General features: G+C 45.8%; 1 protein-coding gene and 1 pseudogene across 1 annotated transcript; both read right to left on the reverse strand.

The window, feature by feature from the left end:
- Positions 1-3,305: 3,305 nt before the first annotated feature.
- Positions 3,306-8,239, reverse strand: LOC147974722 (uncharacterized; annotated as a pseudogene).
- A 12,066-nt stretch (positions 8,240-20,305) lies between these two features.
- On the reverse strand, positions 20,306-22,383 carry LOC147974723 (protein FAR1-RELATED SEQUENCE 5-like). Its single transcript, XM_087520123.1, has 2 exons — positions 20,556-22,383; positions 20,306-20,346 (listed from the first exon to the last, which is right to left on the reverse strand). Exons 1-2 carry the CDS (start codon positions 22,381-22,383, stop codon positions 20,306-20,308), a joined length of 1,869 nt encoding a protein of 622 aa, XP_087376249.1.
- Positions 22,384-24,043: the final 1,660 nt, after the last annotated feature.

Genomic DNA, 24,043 nt, shown 5'->3' on the forward strand with positions numbered 1-24,043 from the left:
ATTGAAGTCTCCAATTAAAATTGGGTCATTCGATTTTGACCGGGTTAACAATTTCGCAAAGCTCTCTCGTTCAATTGTTTTATACTACACACTATGCTTTCTAATTTTAAGGCCTTACAGTTAATTGAGGTATTCAATTTAAAATTGTCTCATCTGATTTTGACCGGGTCAACAATTTCTTAAGCTCTCCCATTCAATTATTTTAATTCACCATGTTCCTAATTCTAAAGCTCTTTTATTCAATTGAGGCACTCAATTTTGGATTTGATTTATGATTTTAACTAGGCCAATAATTTTTCAAATCAATCAGCAGCAACGGACCTATAAAAACATATCAATACCACACACCCTCTAACCACCTAGAAAAAAGAAGCGCCGCCTTGTGATATTATAGCATCAATATACTCCCTCCATTTCAAAATATAGTGCGCCCGCGCTTTCCGAGATCCAACTTTGATCATAAATTTAATCAATGAGACCAACTGCGGCGGAGAAAAAATTATATAATTGAAAACTTCTTTCGAATACGAATTCGCTGACATAATTTTTGCTCCCGCCGCAATCGGTCTTGATAGTTAAATTTATGGTCAAAGTTGAAGCACGAGGATAGAGGAAGCACTATATTGTGGAATGGAGGGAGTAGTATATGTAAGCACCGACACAAAATTTTCTCCCTATAAATATAGTTTGGCTAGCGTATAACATAGAATCAAACGCCCACCAAATCAATGCGTTATAAATAAAAATAAAACACACTCTTTCATCTCCCCACCCGCCAAACGAAATATTCCATCAGTTCGAAAATATAAGGGGTATTAGTTTTTTAGGAAGTCAAATTTCTTTAACTTTGACCAAGTCCAAAGCAAAAATTTCGACACCAACAATATTAAACAAAAAAATATGAAAATTCATTTCATGATGAATCTAAAAATACCGATATGATGGATTTTGATATATTTGTCTACAAATTTGATCAAACTAAAAAGGTTTGCCTTTGCAAAAGAGTGATACACCTTATATTATGAAACATAGTGATTTTTATTAAGAAACCCAACAACACCAATGGCGCAGCAAAGCGCGCCCAAGCCTTCTAGTACTTGATTATTGGAGATGGTTACAGAGGTGGATGCATATAACTTCATGTAGTCTTTGGGTGCATGCATATAAGATGGTGTTAATATGTGTCATGAGCCATTGTATCACAAATAGTACTCTCGTACTATTGATCATCTATGCTTTTTTTGTCGTATATAACTGTGTTTAAATTTTAAGAAAATACAATATGTTCGGATTAATTTATGTCGGTAGGAAAGCATGGTCGGATGAAATATGTACTCTAAAATTTGACATTATGGAAGTTTAGCCATTGTTTTTCCTTGAGAACTCATAGTTAGCAAATCATGCATCACACGCTGAGATAACGAGAAAGGTTTTTTCTGAACTTAGACTTAAGTGAGATTGCTCAGATTCGTTATAGCCTTATAGGAGGTAAATAACTATAGCATGATTTGAATGCAAATTACTGCATTTTTTTCTTACAACACATGGTTTTGCAGCGGGAAAAAAAATCAAAGCCCGTGTTCCCATGAAATTCACATTCTCAGTGATGAAAGAATTTGATGGCTTTTGGAAAGGCGGTGAAGGAGCGTGCAGATATGTAGAATTAGCAAAAAGCAGTCAAAACCTTCGGTGCTATCTTTTCTCATGCATTTCAACGGGCACGTACCGAAATGTATGCACAGGCGCGTTGCCAGTTAGCTAGCAGTGTATCGGCGCAAGAGCTAGTCGGGCAATGGACTAGAAAGACTAGAGATTCCATTCCAAGATGCCTTTATAAATTATTAACAATTGAGCTCGCGCCTCACGTGTGCATGCATGGACTAAGGCTGGTCACAATGGGCAAGAACATAGTCTAGTAACTTACACACTTCTCTAGACTATGTTACTACCTCCACAATGGGTAAAAACATCTATGTAGTGTCATGCAACAATGTATTTATTAGGTTATAGATTCATTGTTTCTTGGAGTGTGTGATGTTCCGGTAACTTAGCTAGTTACCACAAGCACCTCTCTCTTCATTAAATATGTGACACATAAGCAAAGTTGTATTGGAGTGTGTGATGTTACTCCTAAGTTTCTTCCCATTGTGACCAGCCTAACTAGGTGAACAAAGTCTCAAGAATGTCTTGGGAAAATGTACCAGCATGCAATGCAAAAGTTGCAAGGGTACTGCAACACAACGTGTCCCAGCTTGCAAAGCTCATGGAAATAACAGAAGATGCGAACAAAGCCGGCAGTCTCACCGATTGCTGTAGCGACGAAGACCGTCTCCTTGCCGTTTCCCATGAGTACGTGTCTGTACGCACATACACGCGCGTACGTGTAGAGGCAGGGGCGCGGTTGCTCCATCGCACTATATATATTTGCATGCTTAGTTCTGCCATTCCACCAAGCTTGATCTAACCAGAAGCTACACACAAACGCAAGCACTAAACATACTACTGTCCGTCGTAGAGAGATCGAAGACCAGAATCAGGTGTAGTTAATAAGGTCATCATGGCGTTGCTCAAGTTTCTGTGCACCTTCGTCGTGGCGATTCTTGTGATCATGTCGAGCGGACATTCCCTTGCTTCTGTGGTGGCGAGGCCGTTGCCACTCCGCGGTGCAGGCAGGGAGGCATTGCTCGGTGAACGCGCTGGCCGCCGGCTCGTGGTGTCGCCAAGGTCGACGACCAGGAGGGATACTGACAAGCTCAGGGTATTGGCAGGCGCTGGTCATTCCAAAGGTTCGCACGACCCCAACAAGAGTGGATGATCGTCGATACACTTCTTCGATACAACCCTCCTTAGACACATCAACGGTCCAGATTAAAAGATACTCTTTCGTGAGAATAAGTGAGTAGGGGTAGGATGAAAAATTAAGGTGGGAGAGGCGTACCACGGCGTAGCGAGGCGCGTGTCCGTACGGCCCGCTGTACGCCCGTACGTGGGCGATGTACGCCGCGTGAGGAGGAGGGCGGGCCCACGCGTACTAAACCTAATCCATTAATTCGGCGCCGATTAGGCGAACCATTAACGCCGGCGCAGTGAGCCGTCCCGTCGCCGGCGTCGGTCCGCGGGCGGCGCGGATTCACACGCCACCGCCTGCCGCGCGCCTGCGCACGCCACCGCTTGACCGCCCGCGCACGCCGCCCTCGCGTACCAGCCATTAATCGCCGGCGCCGATTCACACGCCGCCGCCTGCCCTTCTGCGCCCTTGACCGCTCGGCTGCCCACCGACATTGATCGTTGGCACCCCCGCCCCACCCACCACTACGCCCTATAAAAAGCGCCTCGCGCCCTCCGTCGGCTCGCACACCACCCTCGCCTCGCCTCTCCTTCTCCCCTTCTCGCCGGCGTCGTCCTCTTGCGCCCTTCACCACCTCGCGCGCCGTGCCTCTCCCCTCGCCGACGATGGCCCGCCCCAACTTGATGATCGAGGAGGCGGAGGAGCTCTCCCACTTCGGCATCCCCGCCGCGCCCGACGTGCGCCTGCCGGCGAGGTGGCGCCTGAGCGTCGACGGCGTTCCCGTTGCGCCGGTACCCGAGGTCGGCACCCACCTCTTCGCCCGCGCCGTCGGCCTGTACAGGGCTCGCCTGTCGCCGGAGGAGCTCGCCGACCCCCAGTACGCCCCCAACAACCCCGACTGGGCGGACCGCCTCGCCGACGATCACCTGCGGCGCCTCCACGCCAAAGCCGGCCCGCGCCCGCCCATGAAGCACAACCGCGCGCGGCGGCATCAGCTCTGGGACGGCCGCACCTTCGAGGAGGTGGTCGCGCCGTACCGCGCGCAGGCGGTCGCCGGCGTCGTGCCAGCTCCGACGGGGTACGGCTTTGAGCTGTACCGCCGCGGCGAGGCGCGCTCGACCCGCGCCCACCTCGCCATGCACCCGCCCGCGCCCCGCGGAGGCCCAGGTGGTGACCGCGGCATTGTCAGCCTCGGTCCCGGCGATCGCCGTACGGCGGGCAGAAACGGCGCCGGGTCCAGTCGTACCGCGGGCAGGAACGGCGCAGGGTCCAGCCGCGCCCCTCCGGCCGAGCCGCAGCAGCCGCCAGAGCCGGCATTGGTGGTGGAGTACAGGCGGCTGGCGGCGGAGGCCGGCGACCCGAACGACATGCCAGGCTACCTGACGGCGCTCCGGGAGTCGGAGAACATGCCGCAGCCGCCGCCGCTCGTTCAGGAGTACCTTCAGGTCGCCCCGGGCGCCGTCCACCCGGAGGACCCGAAGGACTTTCCCGGATATCACGCCGCGCTCGAGGACTCGATGGTTGCGCCGGCCGTGCCCGTGGTGCCCCTCGACGACAGCAGCATCAGCAGCGACGACAGCGACCACGGCGACGGCCTCTATGACGAGGCAGACTTCGGCCGCGTGGAGGACGAGTAGTTTAGGGTTTATTTGAAAATGTTGTTTAGTAATGTTTAATTATTTTCGTAATGTTCTTTAGTTAAGTTTTATATCTAGTACTATGTAAAATATCTATGAAAACTATAATGAAATATCGAGTGTTTGAATGGATGGTTTTTAAATGTTGTTGAACAATCAAGTGTTTAAATCGATACTATTATTTTTAGTTTTAAAAAGAGTTGTATTGTAAAAAAAATAAGATAAAAATTAAACTTGAATTGAAAAAAACCTATGAAAACTAGAAAAGTAAATATAAAACCAAACAATAAAAAATTGACATAATATTCGCAAAACAAGTTAAGAGATTTTTTTTAAAGAACGCCGCCACGGAGCCGAACGAGGCTTAGTAAGTCGCTCCCGATCAAGCCAATCGGCGAAAGGGAACGCTTTTCGGCCCCGCAAGGCCCACGGGCCCAACCATGCGGCGTTGTGAAAGTAGGCGGTCTATTACTTCGGATCACGTTGGTGTAGGGCGGGGCGCGCTATTTAAACTAGTGCGGGCGAGCTCCGGTAGGCGAGGTGGGACTAAAGATAGCGCTCGCCTGTCACGGCGCTGCGCGTGGACCGCCTAGGTGGGCCGATTTCTGTGGGCCGCCGTAAGGCGCGCGTGCGAGCGGCCTGTCGCGGCGCTGCGTGCTGCCTAGTGGGCCACTGGAGGCGCGCCTGCGAGCAGTCGAGGGCGCAGGGGCGGGGTGGATGGTTTCGTTTAGTCCCACCTCACCCGCAGAAGGACGCCCAGACCGGCTTATATAGGCAGATTTATGCACCCTAGCAGATAAGATAAATAGTAATAATGTGATTTGACTTGGTATTGCCCGGGCAGCTCTGCCGCAGCTGCTCGGACAGAACACTGTCCGGGCAGCTGCGGTAGTCCTACTAGTGCATTGTAAATTCAGATCACATCATTATTACATATCTTATTTTTGATAGTTTAGCATTTTATGCAAAGTTTGTTTATTAATACATAAAGTTTTGTAATATTTTTGTCCGATCAGCGTTTTAGTTGTTTCAAATTCATGCATCATATTAAGAAGGTCAATTTTTTGACATCTTCAGAATGGCCTGAAATTTTGTATGTGAGTTAGTATGCCCACTCCCACACATAATCCTAAAATTTATGGTATTTCGATACGAAGAGCACGTTGCGTCACGTCCGGTCAGCATTTTAAGTGTTTCGATACGAAGAGCACGTTGCGTCACGTCCGGTCAGCATTTTAAGTGTTTCGATACGAAGAGCACGTTGCGTCACGTCCGGACACCTCAGGTTTGTACTGTGAGTACATGTCAACATGGATGGAACGCACCCAACTTTTGCATGCGCGTGTGAGTGACCCCCACGATCTCGCACGTCAGATTACGACGGAATCGGAGTACGAACGGAAGTCGCGTCACGTCGGGAGACGTTTTCTCAGTATTTTCACGAAGAAAATCGTAGTAAATGCATCGAGTGTCGAAACACACCCAAATTTTGCAGGCGTGCTTGTGTGCCACACTGTAGCGTGTGAAAAAAAATCCCGACGTTTCATGGCTTTGCGAAAGGAAACACATACTGAATACATGACACACCCCAGACCGACACCTCAGGTTTGTACTGTAATTACATGTCAACATGGACGGAACGCACCCAACTTTTGCATGCGCGTGTGAGTGACCCCCACGATCTCGCACGTCAGATTATGACGAAATCGGAGTATGAACGGAAGTCACGTCACATCGGGAGACGTTTTCTGGGTATTTTCACGGAGAAAATCGTAGTAAATGCATCGAGTGTCGAAACACACCCAAATTTTGAAGGGGTGCTTGTGTGCCACACTGTAGCGTGTGAAAAAAAAATCTCGACGTTTCATGGCTTTGCGAAAGGGAACATGTACTGAATGCATGTCACACCCCAGACCGACACCTCAGGTTTGTACTGTGAGTACATGTCAACATGGACGGAACGCACCCAACTTTTGCATGCGGGTGTGAGTGGCCTCCACGATCTCGCACGTCAGATTACGACAGAACCGGAGTACGGACGGAAGTCGCGTCACGTCGGGAGATGTTTTCTAGGTATTTTCACGGAGAAAATCATAGTAAATGCATCGAGTGTCGAAACATAGCCAAATTTTGCAGGCGTGCTTGTGTGCCACACTGTAGCGTGTGAAAAAAATCCCGACGTTTCATGGCTTTGCGAAAGGAAACACATACTGAATGCATGTCACACCCCAGACCGACACCTCAGGTTTCTACTGTGAGTACATGTCAACATGGACGGAACGGACCCAACTTTTGCATGCATGTGTGAGTGACCCCCACGATCTCGCACGTCAGACTACGACGGAATCGGAGTACGAATGGAAATCGCGTCACGTCGGGAGATGTTTTCTGAGTATTTTCACGGAGAAAATCGTAGTAAATGCATCGAGTGTCGAAACACACCCAACTTTTGCATGCGCGTGTGAGTGACCCCCACGATCTCGCACGTCAGATTACGACGGAATCGGAGTACGAACGGAAGTCGCGTCACGTCGGAAGACATTTTCTGGGTATTTTCACGGAGAAAATTGTAGTAAATGCATCGAGTGTCGAAACACATCCAAATTTTGCAGGTGTGTCAGAAAACATGGCGGCGTTTAATGAAAAAAATAAACAAAATAAACAAAAATATAAAAAGTCCCATATTGCGGACGGACTCATTTAAGAAGATTAAAGTGAATTATTGCTGTGACACTCTATGATTATGGAGTGCCAGAGCATAATTTACGTTAACCTCCTTAAGTGATACCGCCATACTAGAGGACTTAACATTACAAGCAAACTACGGCATTTAAACAGGTGAATTAGCACGACGAAAAGCAATGTGGGACTAAATATTAGCATGTTCGGCGGTGCCCACCGTCGCTATAGGTTGGGCACTATAGGTTCGGCGGTATCGTGCCTGGGCCTAGACGGCGAACGAATAATTGTTTTTTCTTTTCCATCGCCGTATACCGCCACGCACGGCGGAACCCTATCCACACCATTCGCCCCGCGTACGCCGCCCCGTGCCCCTAGTCGCCCTACCACGATCACCCTACCACGATCGCCCTCAGGCGCGCAACGACCTCGCCGCACGTGCAGCGCCGTCCATCACCGTCCACAGTCAACGGCGCTCGTTGGCACAGACTGCCCCACGCCCGGCGCAGATCGCCGACGCTGGGCCGCCCGCTTTCGGCTCCGCCACAGCCGTTGTTCGGCGGCTGTCGCCCGGATTAAGGTCATGTTTCCTAGCTCAAACTATTTCTGTCGATGCTATTGCGTAATCATATGTATTAATAGGAAAAAAAATTAACATGCAGTATGGACATCGATGGTGTGATTCCATGTTCCATAGAGAAGTGGATAAGTCTCGTTGAAAAATTTACCACCGCTTAGCGATTTAGGTTCTACGAAACAGGCTTGGAAGAGATGTTGATCATTCCGTCAGTACAAATGAGAGATTTTTTGCTACATTTTATGTTGTTAGGTTATAATCCAAACAGCAAAAAATTCATGATACAAGAACATAGTGGCAGTAAAGGCCTTATTTCACTTAGACCGGACGATGTGTTTTCAACATTTGGGTTTAAGAATGAAGGTGAGGATGTTTTTGGCATTCTTGCGACGGAAGGAAAAGAGTTAATAAAGAAAATTTCTATTCAGTACGTTCACAAACAAATGGTCACATAATGATAGATGACTTGATTCAAAAAATTGTGAGTAATAAATCCGCCGACGATGAATTTCTTCGGATGGTTGTTCTTGTTTTGCTGGGGACCATTATTGCACCCATGTCGGCTGTCTCCATACCAAAGGAGTACTACGCGTTGGTGCATGACGTGAAGCGGATAAGCACGTTGATTTTAACGTGTTCACTTTGCGAACTTGTTTGACGGAGATTGGTAAACTAAAGCAGGACGGCCGTGTGAGGCAATGGCCATGTGGCAACCTAGCCCTACTCCAGGTATGCTATTAATTAATGCTATTTCATATTCCTTTAATTTATGTTTTCGTAACTTATTTTGTCATTTTTTGTAGTACTTATATTGGGAGAAGGTGCAGCCAACCACCGGCCCGAAAAATGACCCGTTGTCGTTGCAAGTTCCCCTAATGAAAAATTGGACTGAATCTAAAGCGGAGAAACGAGACAAGTACGACCTGGAAAATGGTCGTGGCAATGGATTGGTAATATTATAATGTTTATTTAGTTGTACATTGATTATGCATTGAGAATGTTATGTACTCATGTTGTCATTGCATACTCACTTTGTAGATTGATGACTGCATTATGAAGGAGTATAGAATGAAAAAACTTGCAGATGAACAAGCTGAAAGCAGTAAGAAACATAGTAGCCGAAAGTCATCCATTACGGGAAAGGAAAAAGTGGACAACGTGTCCGAGGTCCCTGCTAATCTAATGCCTTTTATGGACCGGGTTATGAATGATATGAAGGAAATTCGTAAGGAATTGTTTCGTATGCCGGAGTTATGCGCACAGGTAAAAATGTAACAACTCTGGTATGCACTTTATTAAACTCGATAAATTAATAAAAAGATATAACATGTGACTGAGCTTACTTTTGCAGAAAGTGTTAGAGAAAATGAATAAAACAAGTGTACGGTACAAATCGGGCACAATGGCAGAGGAGGAAGAAAATCTGTATGGACAGACTAGTGAGTCCAGGTATGAAAACAAGTATCCTGAAAAAGAATTTTAGTATGATGACAAGCACACACCTAACGGCCGAAATGGCAGTGGGCATCATGATTTGGATTCTGAAGAAGGGGATTCATTCAAATTCAGTATTGGTCACTTGAGTAGCTTTAAAGATGAGAAGGAGGATCCTATAGATGTTCCGGAGCAGTCAGAAAAAAAGAAGCATCATCTCTAAAAACCGATGAAATAGAAGCTACAAGATGGCAAGTCCCTCAAAATGAGCAAGAAGTGTCACAGGCCTTGTCAGATGGTAATAGCGAGGTAGAACATAAGAAGGTGGTGATTCCAGCGAAGCGAAAGCGGTGTGCGTCAAAGTACACTAAATCTCCTTATGTTAAAAAGACTCCGAGAAAACGTGCGAATCGTTCCGCGAAAACGAGTAAGTTAAACATGCTATGAATATATTATTGAAAATTATGTAGTATAAATTTGTACTTTAATTTTATTGACTTGTGTTGTAGAACTGTTTAATGAAACAACCCCTCAATTTGATCATTCTGTGGATGATATGGTGCGTGCCGCTGTGCAGTACGTGAAAGCGTACGAGCACTCACCAAAACATAAGAACCATGAAATATTCAACAACGGTAAAGATGAAGGACTTTCTGCGGACCGAGTTTGCCAGATACTTAACCATGCATGGATATCCGGTGAGGTATGTATTTTTATTGTCATGCTTATGTCATGCGTTAAGTATGTTGCATCCATCTTAAATTTACTCATTTATTTCAGGTAATTGATGCTTATGCGACGTACATATCGGATTCAAGTATCGTCAAAGACAGGTATATTGCACCCACATATAAATCTTACTGGTTATTGAACACTCGGTCAAAGTCAGTAAGACGAGGGAAGTCGGTAGACGATCCAGAAGGCTTAGCACATGCAAATGAACCTCTCAACAGATGCATGACAGAATATTTTGCAAAACCGAAGGTAACGTTTCTATTACAGAATTGTATTTTCATTACTATCTTATGTGAAAGCCGAGCTTACTAACAATATTTAAGTTATGAAATAGGCTTATTTTGCGTTAAATAAGGATAAAAACCATTGGATTACATGTGTTTTGCACACTAGAAAGAAAGAGTTTCAAATTCTTGATTCTTTGAGGGGGGAAGTAAATATCTCTGAAGCTACCAGGAAATTCATTGAAAATTTTGTAAGTTTCGTATTCATGTGTGTACAATTAACCATATAATTTGTTTACCGTATGTAGTCAACGTGTTCATATTTTTTTGTCAGAGAGAGCAACTTGCAGGAGATATTCAAGATGCAAATGACAGTGCTATTATTGTTGGAAATATGACCTAGAGGCAATAATAAAAGTATTATTATATTTCCTTGTTGGTGATAATTGTCTTTTATTCATGCTATAATTGTGTTATCCGGAAATCGTAATACATGTGTGAATAATAGACACCAACATGTCCCTAGTAAGCCTCCAGTTGACTAGCTCGTTGATCAACAGATAGTCATGGTTTCCTGACTATGGACATTGGATGTCATTGATGACGAGATCACATCATTAGGAGAATGATGTGATGGACAAGACCCAATCCTAAACATAGCACAAGATCGTATAGTTCGTTTGCTAGAGTTTTCCAATGTCAAGTATCCTTTCCTTAGACCATGAGATCGTGTAACTCCCGGATACCGTAGGAGTGCTTTGGGTATACCAAACGTCACAACGTAACTGGGTGACTATAAAGGTATACTACGGGTATCTCCGAAAGTGTCTGTTGGGTTGACACGGATCAAGACTGGGATTTGTCACTCCGTATGACGGAGGTATCACTGGGCCCACTCGGTAATGCATCATCATAATGAGCTCAAAGTGACCAAGTGTCTGGTCACGGGATCATGCATTACGGTACGAGTAAAGTGACTTGCCGGTAACGAGATTGAACGAGGTATTGGGATACCGACGATCGAATCTCGGGCAAGTAACATACCGATTGACAAAGGGAATTGCATACGGGGTTGCTTGAATCCTCGACATCGTGGTTCATCCGATGAGATCAACGAGGAGCATGTGGGAGCCAACATGGGTATCCAGATCCCGCTGTTGGTTATTGACCGGAGAGCCATCTCGGTCATGTCTACATGTTTCGGGGTCACCGGTATTGTACCGGGACCACCGGAAGGGTCCCGAGGGTCCACCGGGTGGGGCCACCTGCCCCGGGGGCCACATGGGCTGTAGGGGGTGCGCCTTGGCCTATATGGGCCAAGGGCACCAGCCCCAAGAGGCCCATGAGCCTAGGGTTCAAGAGGGGAAGAGTCCCGAAGGGGGAAGGCACCTCCTAGGTGCCTTGGGGAGGAGGGATTCCTCCCTTGGCCGCACCCCCCTAGGAGATTGGATCTCCTAGGGCCGGCGCCCCCCCCCCTTGGACTCCCTATATATAGTGGGGGAAGGAGGGCCTCTCATAACACATCTTTGGAGCCTCCCTCTCCCTCTCCAAGACATCCTCCTACTCCATAGTGCTTGGCGAAGCCCTGCCGGAGTACTGCAGCTCCACCACCACCACGCCGTCGTGCTGCTATTGGAGCCATCTTCCTCAACCTCTCCTTCCCCCTTGCTGGATCAAGAAGGAGGAGAGGTTACGCTGACTGTACGTGTGTTGAACGCGGAGGTGCCGTCCGTTCGGCGCTAGGATCTCCGGTGATTTGGATCACGTCGAGTACGCCTTCCTCATCCCCGTTCTTTGAACGCTTCCGCGCGTGATCTACAAAGGTATGTAGATGCAATCCGATCAGTCGTTGCTAGATGAACTCATAGATGGATCTTGGTGAAACCGTAGGAAAATTTTTGTTTACTGCAACGTTCCCCAACAGTGGCATCATGAGCTAGGTCTATGCGTAGTTCTCTTGCACGAGTAGAACACAATTTGTTGTGGGCGTTGATGTTGTCAACTTTCTTGCCGCTACTAGTCTTATCTTGCTTCAATGGTATTGTGGGATGAAGCGTCCCAGACCAACCTTACACGTACGCTTACGTGAGACCGGTTCCACCGACTAACATGCACTAGTTGCATAAGGTGGCTGGCGGGTGTTTGTCTCTCCCACTTTAGTTGGAGCGGATTCAATGAAAAGGGTCCTTATGAAGGGTAAATAGAAGCTGACAAATCACGTTGTGGCTTTCACGTAGGTAAGAAAACGTTCTTGCTAGAACCCTATTTCAGCCACGTAAAACTTGCAACAACAATTAGAGGACATCTAACTTGTTTTTGCAGCAAGTGCTTTGTGATATGATATGGCCAAAGTTGTGATGAATGATGAATGATCTATATGTGATGTATGAGATGTTCATGCTATTGTAATAGGAATCACGACTTGCATGTCGATGAGTATGACAACCGGCAGGAGCCATAGGAGTTGTCTTTATTTTTTGTATGACCCGCGTGTCATTGAGAAACGCCATGTAAATTACTTTACTTTATTGCTAAACGGGTTAGCCATAGTAGAAGTAATAGTTGGCGAGCAACTTCATGGAGACACAATGATGGAGATCATGATGATGGAGATCATGGTGTCATGCCGGTGACAAGATGATCATGGAGCCCCAAGATGGAGATCAAAGGAGCTGTGTGATAATGGCCATATCATGTCACTATTATTATTTGATTGCATGTGATGTTTATCATGTTTTTGCATCTTGTTTGCTTAGAACGATGGTAGTAAATAAGATGATCCCTCATAATAATTTCAAGAAAGTGTTACCCCTAACTGTGCACCGTTGCGACAGTTCGTTGTTTCGAAGCACCACGTGATGATCGGGTGTGATAGATTCTAACTTTCACATACAACGGGTGTAAGACAGATTTACACATGCAAACACTTAGGTTGACTTGACGAGCCTAGCATGTACAGACATGGCCTCGGAACACAGAAGACCGAAAGGTCAAGCATGAGTCGTATAGAAGATACGATCAACATGAAGATGTTCACCGACATTAACTAGTCCGTCTCACGTGATGATCGGACACGGCCTAGTTAACTCGGATCATGTTATACTTAGATTACAGGAGGGATGTCTATCTAAGTGGGAGTTCATTGAATAATTTGATTAGTTGAACTTAATTATCATGAACTTAGTCTAAAAATATTTACAATATGTCTTGTAGATCAAATGGCCAACGTAGTCCTCAACTTCAACGCGTTCCTAGAGAAAACCAAGCTGAAAGACGATGGCAGCAACTACACAGACTGGGTCCGGAACCTGAGGATCATCCTCATAGCTGCCAAGAAAGATTATGTCCTACAAGCACCGCTAGGTGACGCACCTATTCTCCCTGCAGAACAAGACGTTATGAACGCTTGGCAGGCACGTACCGATGACTACTCCCTCATTCAGTGCGGCATGCTTTACAGCTTAGAGCCGGGGCTCCAAAAGCGTTTATGAGACACGGAGCATATGAGATGTTCGAAGAGCTGAAAATGGTTTTCCAAGCTCATGCCCGGGTCGAGAGATATCAAGTCTCCGACAAGTTCTTCAGCTGTAAGATGGAGGAAAGCAGTTCTATCAGTGAGCACATACTCACTATGTCTGGGTTACATAACCGCTTGACTCAGCTAGGAGTTAATCTCCCGGATGACGCGGTCATTGACAGAATCCTTCAGTCGCTTCCACCGAGCTACAAGAGCTTTGTGATGAACTTCAATATGCAGGGGATGGAAAAGACCATTCCTGAAGTATTTGCAATGCTGAAATCAGCAGAGGTAGAAGTCAAAAAGGAACATCAAGTGTTGATGGTGAATAAAACCACTAAGTTCAAAAGGGCAAGGGTAAGAAGAACTTCAAGAAGGACGGCAAGGGAGTTGCCGCGCCCGGCAAGCAAGCTGCCGGGAAGAAGCCAAAGAATGGACCCAAGCCCGAGACTGAGTGCTTTTATTGCAAGGAAAGTGGTCACTGGAAGCGGAACTGCCCCAAATACTTAGCAGACAAGAAGGCCGGCAAAACGAAAGGTATATGTGATATACATGTAATTGATGTGTACCTTACCAGTACTCGTAGTAGCTCCTGGGTATTTGATGCCGGTGCAGTTGCTCACATTTGTATCTCAAAGCAGGAGCTGCGGAATAAGCGGAGACTGGCGAAGGACGAGGTGACGATGCGCGTCGGGAATGGTTCCAAGGTCGATGTGATCGCCGTCGGCACGCTACCTCTACATTTACCTACGGGATTAGTTTTGAACCTCAATAATTGTTATTTAGTGCCAAGTTTGAGCATGAACATTGTATCAGGATCTCGTTTAATTCGAGATGGCTACTCATTTAAATCCGAGAATAATGGTTGTTCTATTTATATGAGAGATATGTTTTATGGTCATGCTCCGATGGTAAATGGTTTATTCTTAATGAATCTCGAGCGTAATGCTACACATGTTCATAGTGAGTACCAAAAGATGTAAGATTGATAATGATAGTCCCACATACTTGTGGCACTGCCGCCTTGGTCACATAGGTGTCAAACGCATGAACAAGATCCATGCTGATGGACTTTTAGAGTCTCTTGATTACGAATCATTTGACACGTGCGAACCATGCCTCATGGGTAAAATGACCAAGACTCCGTTCTCAGGAACAATGGAGCGAGCAACCAACTTATTGGAAATCATACATACTGATGTGTGCGGTCCAATGAGTGTTGAGGCTCGCGGTGGCTATCGTTATGTTCTCACCCTCACTGATGACTTGAGTAGATATGGGTATGTCTACTTAACGAAACACAAGTCTGAGACCTTTGAAAAGTTCAAGGAATTTCAGAGTGAGGTTGAGAATCAACGTGATAGGAAAATCAAGTTCCTGCGATCAGATCGTGGAGGAGAATACTTGAGTCATGAGTTTGGCACACACTTAAGAAAATGTGGAATAGTTTCACAACTCACGCCGCCTGGAACACCTTAGCGTAATGGTGTGTTCGAACGTCGTAATCGCACTCTATTAGATATGGTGCAATCTATGATGTCTCTTACCGATTTACCGCTATCTTTTTGGGGCTATGCTTTAGAGACTGTCGCATTCACTTTAAATAGGGCTCCGTCGAAATCCGTTGAGACGACACCGTATGAATTATGGTTTGGGAAGAAACCTAAGCTGTCATTTCTAAAAGTTTGGGGATGTGATGCTTATGTCAAGAAACTTCAACCTGAAAAGCTCGAACCCAAGTCGGAAAAATGCGTCTTCATAGGATACCCTAAAGAAACTATTGGGTATACCTTCTACCTCAGATCCGAGGGCAAGATCTTTGTTGCCAAGAATGGATCCTTTCTAGAGAAGGAGTTTCTCTCGGAAGAAGTGGGAGGAAAGTAGAACTTGATGAAGTATTACCTCTTGAACAGGAAAATGGCGCAACTCAAGAAAATGTTCCTGAGGTGCCTGCACCGACTAGAGAGGAAGTTAATGATGATCAAGATACTTCTGATCAAGCTCCTACTAAAATTCGTAGGTCCACAAGGACACGTTCCGCACCAGAGTGGTACGGCAACCCTGTCTTGGAAATCATGTTGTTAGACAACGGTGAACCTTCGAACTATGAAGAAGCGATGGCGGGCCCGGATTCCGACAAATGGCTCGAAGCCATGAAATCCGACATAGGATCCATGTATGAAAACGAAGTATGGACTTTGACTGACTTGCCCGTTGAGCGGCGAGCCATAGAAAATAAATGGATCTTTAAGAAGAAGACAGACGCGGATGGTAATGTGACCATCTATAAAGCTCGGCTTGTCGCTAAGGGTTATCGACAAGTTCAAGGGGTTGACTACGATGAGACTTTCTCACCGGTAGCGAAGCTAAAGTCCGTCCGAATCATGTTAGCAATTGCCGCATTCTACGATTATGAGATATGGCAAATGGACGTCAAAACGGCATTCCTTAATGGTTTCCTTAAGGAAGAATTGTATATGATGCAGCCGGAAGGTTTTGTCGATCCTAAGAATGCTAACAAGGTATGAAAGCTCCAACGCTCTATTTATGGGCTGGTGCAAGCATCTCGGAGTTGGAACATTCGCTTTGATGAGATGATCAAAGCGTTTGGGTTTACGCAGACTTATGGAGAAGCCTGCGTTTACAAGAAAATGAGTGGGAGCTCTGTAGCATTTCTCATATTATATGTAGATGACATACTTTTGATGGGAAATTATATAGAACTCTTGGACAGCATTAAGGCCTACTTGAATAAGAGTTTTTCAATGAAGGACCTTGGAGAAGCTCCTTATATATTAGGCATCAAGATCTACAGAGATAGATCAAGACGCCTCATAGGTCTTTCACAAAGCACATACCTTGATAAGATATTGAAGAAGTTCAATATGGATCAGTCTAAGAAGGTGTTCTTGCCTGTATTGCAAGGTGTGAAATTGAGCTCAGCTCAATGTCCGACCACGGCAGAAGATATAGAAGAGATGAGTGTCATTCCCTATGCCTCAGCCATAAGTTCTATTATGTATGCCATGTTGTGTACCAGACCTGATGTAAACCTTGCCGTAAGTTTGGTAGGAAGGTACCAAAGTAATCCCGGCAAGGAACACTAGACAGCAGTCAAGAATATCCTGAAGTACCTGAAAAGGACTAAGGAAATGTTTCTCGTTTATGGAGGTGACGAAGAGCTCGTCGTAAAAGGTTACGTCGACGCTAGCTTCGACACAGATCTGGATGACTCAAAGTCACAAACCGGATACGTGTATATTTTGAATGGTGGGGCAGTAAGCTGGTGCAGTTGCAAGCAGAGCGTCATGGCAGGATCTACATGTGAAGCGGAGTACATGGCAGCCTCGGAGGCAGCGCATGAAGCAATTTGGGTGAAGGAGTTCATCACCGACCTAGGAGTCATACCCAATGCGTCGGGGCCGATCAAGCTCTTCTGTGACAACACTAGAGCTATTGCACTTGCCAAGGAGCCCAGGTTTCACAAGAAGACAAGGCACATCAAGCGTCGCTTCAACTCCATTCGTTAAAATGTTCAAGATGGAGACATAGATATTTCTAAAGTACATACGGAACTGAATGTAGCAGATCCGTTGACTAAACCTCTCCCTAGACCAAAACATGATCAACACCAGAATTCCATGGGTGTTCGATTCATCACAATGTAACTAGATTATTGACTCTAGTGCAAGTGGGAGACTGTTGGAAATATGCCCTAGAGGCAATAATAAAAGTATTATTATATTTCCTTGTTCATGATAATTATCTTTTATTCATGCTATAATTGTGTTATCCGGAAATCGTAATACATGTGTGAATAATAGACACCAACATGTCCCTAGTAAGCCTCTAGTTGACTAGCTCGTTGATCAACAGATAGTCATGGTTTCCTGACTATGGACATTGGATGTCATTGATGACGAGATCACATCATTAGGAGAATGATGTGATGGACAAGACCCAATCCTAAACATAGCACAAGATCGTATAGTTCGTTTGCTAGAGTTTTCCAATGTAAAGTATCCTTTCCTTAGACCATGAGATCGTGTAACTCCTGGATACCGTAGGAGTGCTTTGGGTATACCAAACGTCACAACGTAACTGGGTGACTATAAAGGTATACTACGGGTATCTCCGAAAGTGTCTGTTGGGTTGACACGGATCAAGACTGGGATTTGTCACTCCGTATGACGGAGAGGTATCAATGGGCCCACTCGGTAATGCATCATCATAATGAGCTCAAAGTGACCAAGTGTCTGGTCACGGGATCATGCATTAAGGTACGAGTAAAGTGACTTGCCGGTAACGAGATTGAACGAGGTATTGGGATACCGACGATCGGATCTCGGGCAAGTAACATACCGATTGACAAAGGGAATTGTATACGGGGTTGCTTGAATCCTCGACATCGTGGTTCATCCGATGAGATCATCGAGGAGCATGTGGGAGCCAATATGGGTATCCAGATCTCGCTGTTGGTTATTGACCGGAGAGTCGTCTCGGTCATGTCTACATGTCTCCCGAACCCGTAGGGTCTACACACTTAAGGTTAGGTGACGCTAGGGTTGTAGGGATATGTATGTGTAGTAACCCGAATGTTGTTCGGAGTCCTGGATGAGATCCCAGACGTCACGAGGAGTTCCGGAATGGTCCGGAGGTAAAGAATTATATATAGAAAGTGCTATTTTGGGCATCGGGACAAGTTTCGGGGTCACCGGTATTGTACCGGGACCACCGGAAGGGTCCCGGGGGTCCACCGGGTGGGGCCACCTCCCCCGGGGGCCACATGGGCTGTAGGGGGTGCGCCTTGGCCTATATGGGCCAAGGGCACCAGCCCCAAGAGGCCCATGCGCCTAGGGTTCAAGAGGGGAAGAGTCCCGAAGGGGGAAGGCACCTCCTAGGTGCCTTGGGGAGGAGGGATTCCTCCCTTGGCCGCACCCCCCTAGGAGATTGGATCTCCTAGGGCCGGCGCCCCCCCCCCCTTGGACTCCCTATATATAGTGGGGGAAGGAGGGCCTCTCATAACACATCTTTGGTGCCTCCCTCTCCCTCTCCAACACATCCTCTTCCTCCATAGTGCTTGGCGAAGCCCTGCCGGAGTACTGCAGCTCCACCACCACCACGCCGCCGTGCTGCTATTGGAGCCATCTTCCTCAACCTCTCCTTCCCCCTTGCTAGATCAAGAAGGAGGAGACGTTACGCTGACCGTACGTGTGTTGAACGCGGAGGTGCCGTCCGTTCGGCGCTAGGATCTCCGGTGATTTGGATCACGTCGAGTACGCCTTCCTCATCCCCGTTCTTTGAACGCTTCCGCGCGTGATCTACAAAGGTATGTAGATGCAATCCGATCACTCGTTGCTAGATGAACTCATAGATGGAACTTGGTGAAACCGTAGGAAAATTTTTGTTTTCTGCAACGTTCCCCAACAATTATGTCGTTCCTGGATGTGTCTGCATGGCCTCTAGTCCCCTACGACATGCCTCAACAAGAAGATGGGTGAGGTCACGTGCTTTTGAAATACATTAATTGGTCAAGTGTTATCTTACTTAACGTGCTTTCAAAATTGCACTTATTTTTTTTAACACAGAAACTCATGTGGACTGTTCGTCCTTCGCTGTTTTCAATACTGGGATGGAGAAAAATTTATTACTCCTATTTCTCAGGTGGGTACATTTTAAGTATAAAAATGTGTACATTATATCATATATAAGTGATGAAAATAATATTATTTTTATTACTTTTCAGGAATCTATTGATAGTTTGAGAGAATGAATGATAGCTGGAATTATTATGTCCCCTGAAAATAAGCTTACAGAAGTGAAGAACAAAGTAATTCGACTTGCGAAGAGGAAACAAAAATAAAAATATCATACGACAATTCTACGTGATTGTCGAAATATTATTTGTTCAGAGAATTGTGTGTGGATGCTTTATTTTTTTATGTGAGTTTCAAATATTTTTAGCATGTCAAGTTTATGTACCCTGGCAAATTTATTAAAAATACATTTTATCATCTCTTATTTTACTATTTAATTTATAATTTATGTTCAATGAGTGTTCTGGCGAATATATGATTTGGGTTTTAAAATACTCCGATGATATATGATGACGATATCTCAGAGGCGAGCGCCGCCCGCGCCGCACGTTCGCCGCTACATGGCGCACGTGGGCCGCGTCGTCTGGCCAGCGGGCCCGCGCCGCGCGTCGCCCCAGAGTTGGCCGTTGCCGGCACCGAGGCTGATCCTACATTGTCCCGCGTGCGCCCCTCTGCGCCCGAGGGCGGGGTCAGCCTCGGGATCGCCCTCTGCGGCGCCTACTGGCGGCTATGCAGCGCCTCGGAATCGCCGTCCGCGGCGCCTACTCGCGCCTGTTAACGTAATTTTTTTAAATTAAAGCAACCGGCGGCTGTGCAGCGCCTCTGATCGCCCAACATGCATGATTTATATACAAAACTATATATATATATATATATATATATACGAAAAAATATATATAATACATATCATGTTAAATTTGTATAACGCATATCATATTATAAAGTAAAATTTGTATGTCGCATATCATATTAAGAACAACGAGTATAGTGCCAACAAATATGACATAAGTAAACACCGATTACAAGTCTTCCGTATCAATGTAACGAAACAAATATATAAGTACTATTCTTTAAGACAACCAAATAAATCGTCAACTGTAATCAAAAGTTGTTCTTTTCATTCAAACATTTTTTTGCTATGATCATCCTGCCATGTTCCTGCATAGAAAGATTGCAATATACGTCAAAAATTTGTAAAGTATTAACTAAACAAGAAAAGAACGGTAATGAAAAAATGTGCACATACTTTGGATTCTGAGGACAATTGTTTTTGAAATGACCATTTCCTCTGCATAAACCGCATAGACGTATAGGTTTCTCATCAAAACCTTTGGGTCTACCGTTTGTAGTCACGCCAGGTTCCTTACCACGGCTTTTGTTATTCTGCCCTTTCGGTGCTCCTTTTGTATTGATTTTTTCTGGATCACCAACAAAAACATGATTTTGATTCGGCACAAAAGCATCATCATGTGCAACTGTATGCTGTCTCACATCATCTTCCACCTCAACATCCTTATTTGCTATCACATCCTCCAGAGCAGCCTTTAGTTTATCAAATAGAAATGGTTTATTACATGCCGCATGATTTGCTTCCGCAGACAAAATAGTCAATTGACTGTACTTAGTTCTCTCCTCAGTACCTGCCCATCCCCATGCGAAGAGATCGCTAGTGCGTTTCACGGGCAGTCCACCTCTAGCATTCTTGCTGAATGTTCGCAACACTAAGCACCTAGGTAAGTCCTGCACGTTCAACCTGGCTAAAACATAAAGAACATGCTTGCATGGAAGACCTTTACGTTTCATACTATCACAACTGCACTTCACTGTTTCTTCTGAATTACTAGGTGTATAGTCCACTTTGAATCTCAGTTGCCTGTTATTTTTCCATGCCACTATGAATCTCCTACTGGCGGCTCCACTCAGTCTATCTATGGTCTCAAGATCCGCTGCCTTCTTCATTTCTTTCTGCAAGAGGTAAAAGTTCACCGCAGTGAAGTCACGGGCAGCGGCTTTTTCAATGCATTTGAAGTCGTCGAGTACTGCTACAGGGAGTGTCTGTGTGGACAGGCAGTCGTCGTGTGACTCGTTCTCACGGAGCCGAACAATGCAGTTCTCATAATGCACAACCATATCAACAATTGTCATGCCAGAGTCAAGATGCATATGAAGGCAAGAGTTCAGACTCTCGCTCCTCTGGTTACTCCGCATACCAAGGAAGAACCCACCGGTGAGATATGACGCAGCCCAAAGCCTTTTCTTCCGGTACATCCTACGCAACCATGTTTCAGTTTTCTCCGACTCCCATTTAGCTCTAAAAGCTGCCCATCTCGCCTCAAACTCATCATGTGTAGTCGCATAATAAATAAGAGACCTGAACTCCTTAAGGGACTTGTGGTGGAGGTGTTTCTGCATGTTTTTCTCAATATGCCACGAACATAGTCGATGCCACACGTCAGTAAGGACCTTCCTGATGGCCCTTATCATGGCTGCGTCTCCGTCAGTAATTACAGACCTCGGCTTCTTTTGACAATGAGCTCTTAAGAAGGTATGCCACACCCAAACGTATGTATCCTCCGTCTCATCTGACACAACTGCACAACCGAACACAGTGGTGCAACGATGATTGTTTAGACCAACAAAAGGTATGAATGGCATTCCGTACCTATTCATCTTGTAAGTGTTGTCGAAGACGATTACATCACCAAAGTCAAGGTAATCCCGGCGTGACTGAGAATCACACCAGAATATGTTCTTCAGCTTTCCTTCTGCGTCGACAGTGTGCTCAAAGAAAAAGTCTGGATCCCTTGTCTTTCTCGTCATCATGATACCAATTGCAGTGTCCGCATCACCCTTTGCTAGCAACTTCATTTTCTCCCTATAACACATGTTATAAAGCTTCCTCCTCCCGAAACCAGCCAGTGCATATGATCCATACCTACTAACGAAGTTGTCATAAATCCAATGTTTTTTGAGCCCAGCACCTGCCATTGCTAAGATCTCGAGCTTCTGGTATTCCTTTATCTGATTATGAGATCGAAGATATATAACTTCATCTGGTCTAGCAAGAGTGTGACTATGATCATCGCTGAAACTGCTGACATACCAAATGGAGCGCTCTCTGTCAACCTTCACAGTTAGATGGGCCTCGCAATAGCACCAAGTCTCCGCTCTCAGCCTGCGCTTCTTCCCTTCCATGGTACAAAACTTGGCCTGTCGTTTCCCAGACCTTGAACAGAGAAACCTCCTCAACTGCCTACGTGCGTCGATACCCTTACTATATTTCAAGTTGTCCCTCCTAATGCTGAAGCGACGCTTTTTCGCATAGTCGTTATAGAAATCATATGCCTCCTCGTCTGTCCTGAACGTCGTGGACATCACCGTCCAATGCTTGTCCAGTGATTCTTGCTGGTATTCATCGTACCCAGTATCAAAATTGCACTCATCACCATCGGCATCATCATCGTTTTCGCACACATCACCATCCTCTTCCTGAAAAAAATACAAACAACGGTATATGTCAGTAAGCAGTTGTATAAGGACTATCATATGTATTCACTTTCCACTACTTACTTTGCTCGAGCTGTCATTATAGGATGCATCGATATCGTTTTCGTCATTGGCATCATCGAAAAAATTCCACTGATAGTACCCTTCCACTTCCATCTACGCAAATTGTAAATATGATATGTAAGACTTGATGCCTATTTAATTTCACTTTAAAATAACGTACATAATTCTAAACCTACATGGCTTCCGCTTCCAGCATATGAATCATCTACATCCATATCCTCATTGTCATCATCCCCTCCTATCTGTTCACAGTCAAACATGTTATTGTCATCGCGGATGCTTGTATTTAATATGGTCGAGAACATGCAGACCACTTACATTGCCACTGTAAGACTCATCCAAACTCAGATAATTTTCGCCGTCATGTTCGTCTTCATCCAATGACAATGATCCGTCCTCGCTACCGCCATCATCACCGTCATATCCTATTTCAGCCTCAATCTATACACGTTCATATATAATCAAATATCCATTCAAACATCACGTAACATCTTGTCAATGAAAATCCGTTCTTAAATTACTATGGCAGCGCCTCGCGTACCTCGTTGCCTTCGTCAGACATGAGGCGGCTGTCGCCGGATATGAGCCACCGGCGGCGGAGGCGTCTGCCCGACCGAGGCGGTTGTCGACGTAGCACACAACACGTACGTTTATTTTTCGTCGGCCAGGTACTGTGGGAGATGGCGGCGGCGGCGCGAGAGGAGGCAGGTGAGGCGTCTTGAAGATAGGGTTCGCCGATAGTTTTTTTTAATCACTCAGGCGTACGCAGCGGGCGCGGGTGGGCGTGCATGCGGGACGTGGGCGCCTACGGGTGGCCGTGCATGCGGACGTGGGCACGTACGGGCGGCCGTACGCGACAGCGCCGTACGGCGACGCGGGCGTGCCTACGGCGGGCGCACTACAAGAAATATGTCAACTTGTGACCACCACTATTGGTCACTGAATGGTCACAAATTTCCATTTGTGACCTTTTTGTGACCAAAAACATAAGGTCAAAAGCTGGCAGTCATAAACTGACTATAGCGACCTTTCTTCTAGAATGGTCGAAGACGTTTATGACCAAAATATGTCTATTGTGGCGTTTTGGTCACTAGCAACATCCCCAGGCCACGTAGGCATCCAGCGTGGCAATCTGACGTGGCACAAGATTCAGCCCAGTCCAATTCGATTTTCTACATGGGCCTAGCCCAACAATTCGGCCTTTTTAATGCATTTTTTCTATCAATTTTTGATCAGCTTCATGGGCCAAGCCCAACATTGCAGCCTTTTTTATTGTTGGGTTGTG

Source organism: Triticum urartu, chromosome 4A (genome assembly GCF_056163025.1).
Source record: "Triticum urartu cultivar PI428250 chromosome 4A, HENAU_Tu73, whole genome shotgun sequence".
In the NCBI taxonomy this organism is placed as follows: Eukaryota; Viridiplantae; Streptophyta; class Magnoliopsida; order Poales; family Poaceae; genus Triticum; species Triticum urartu.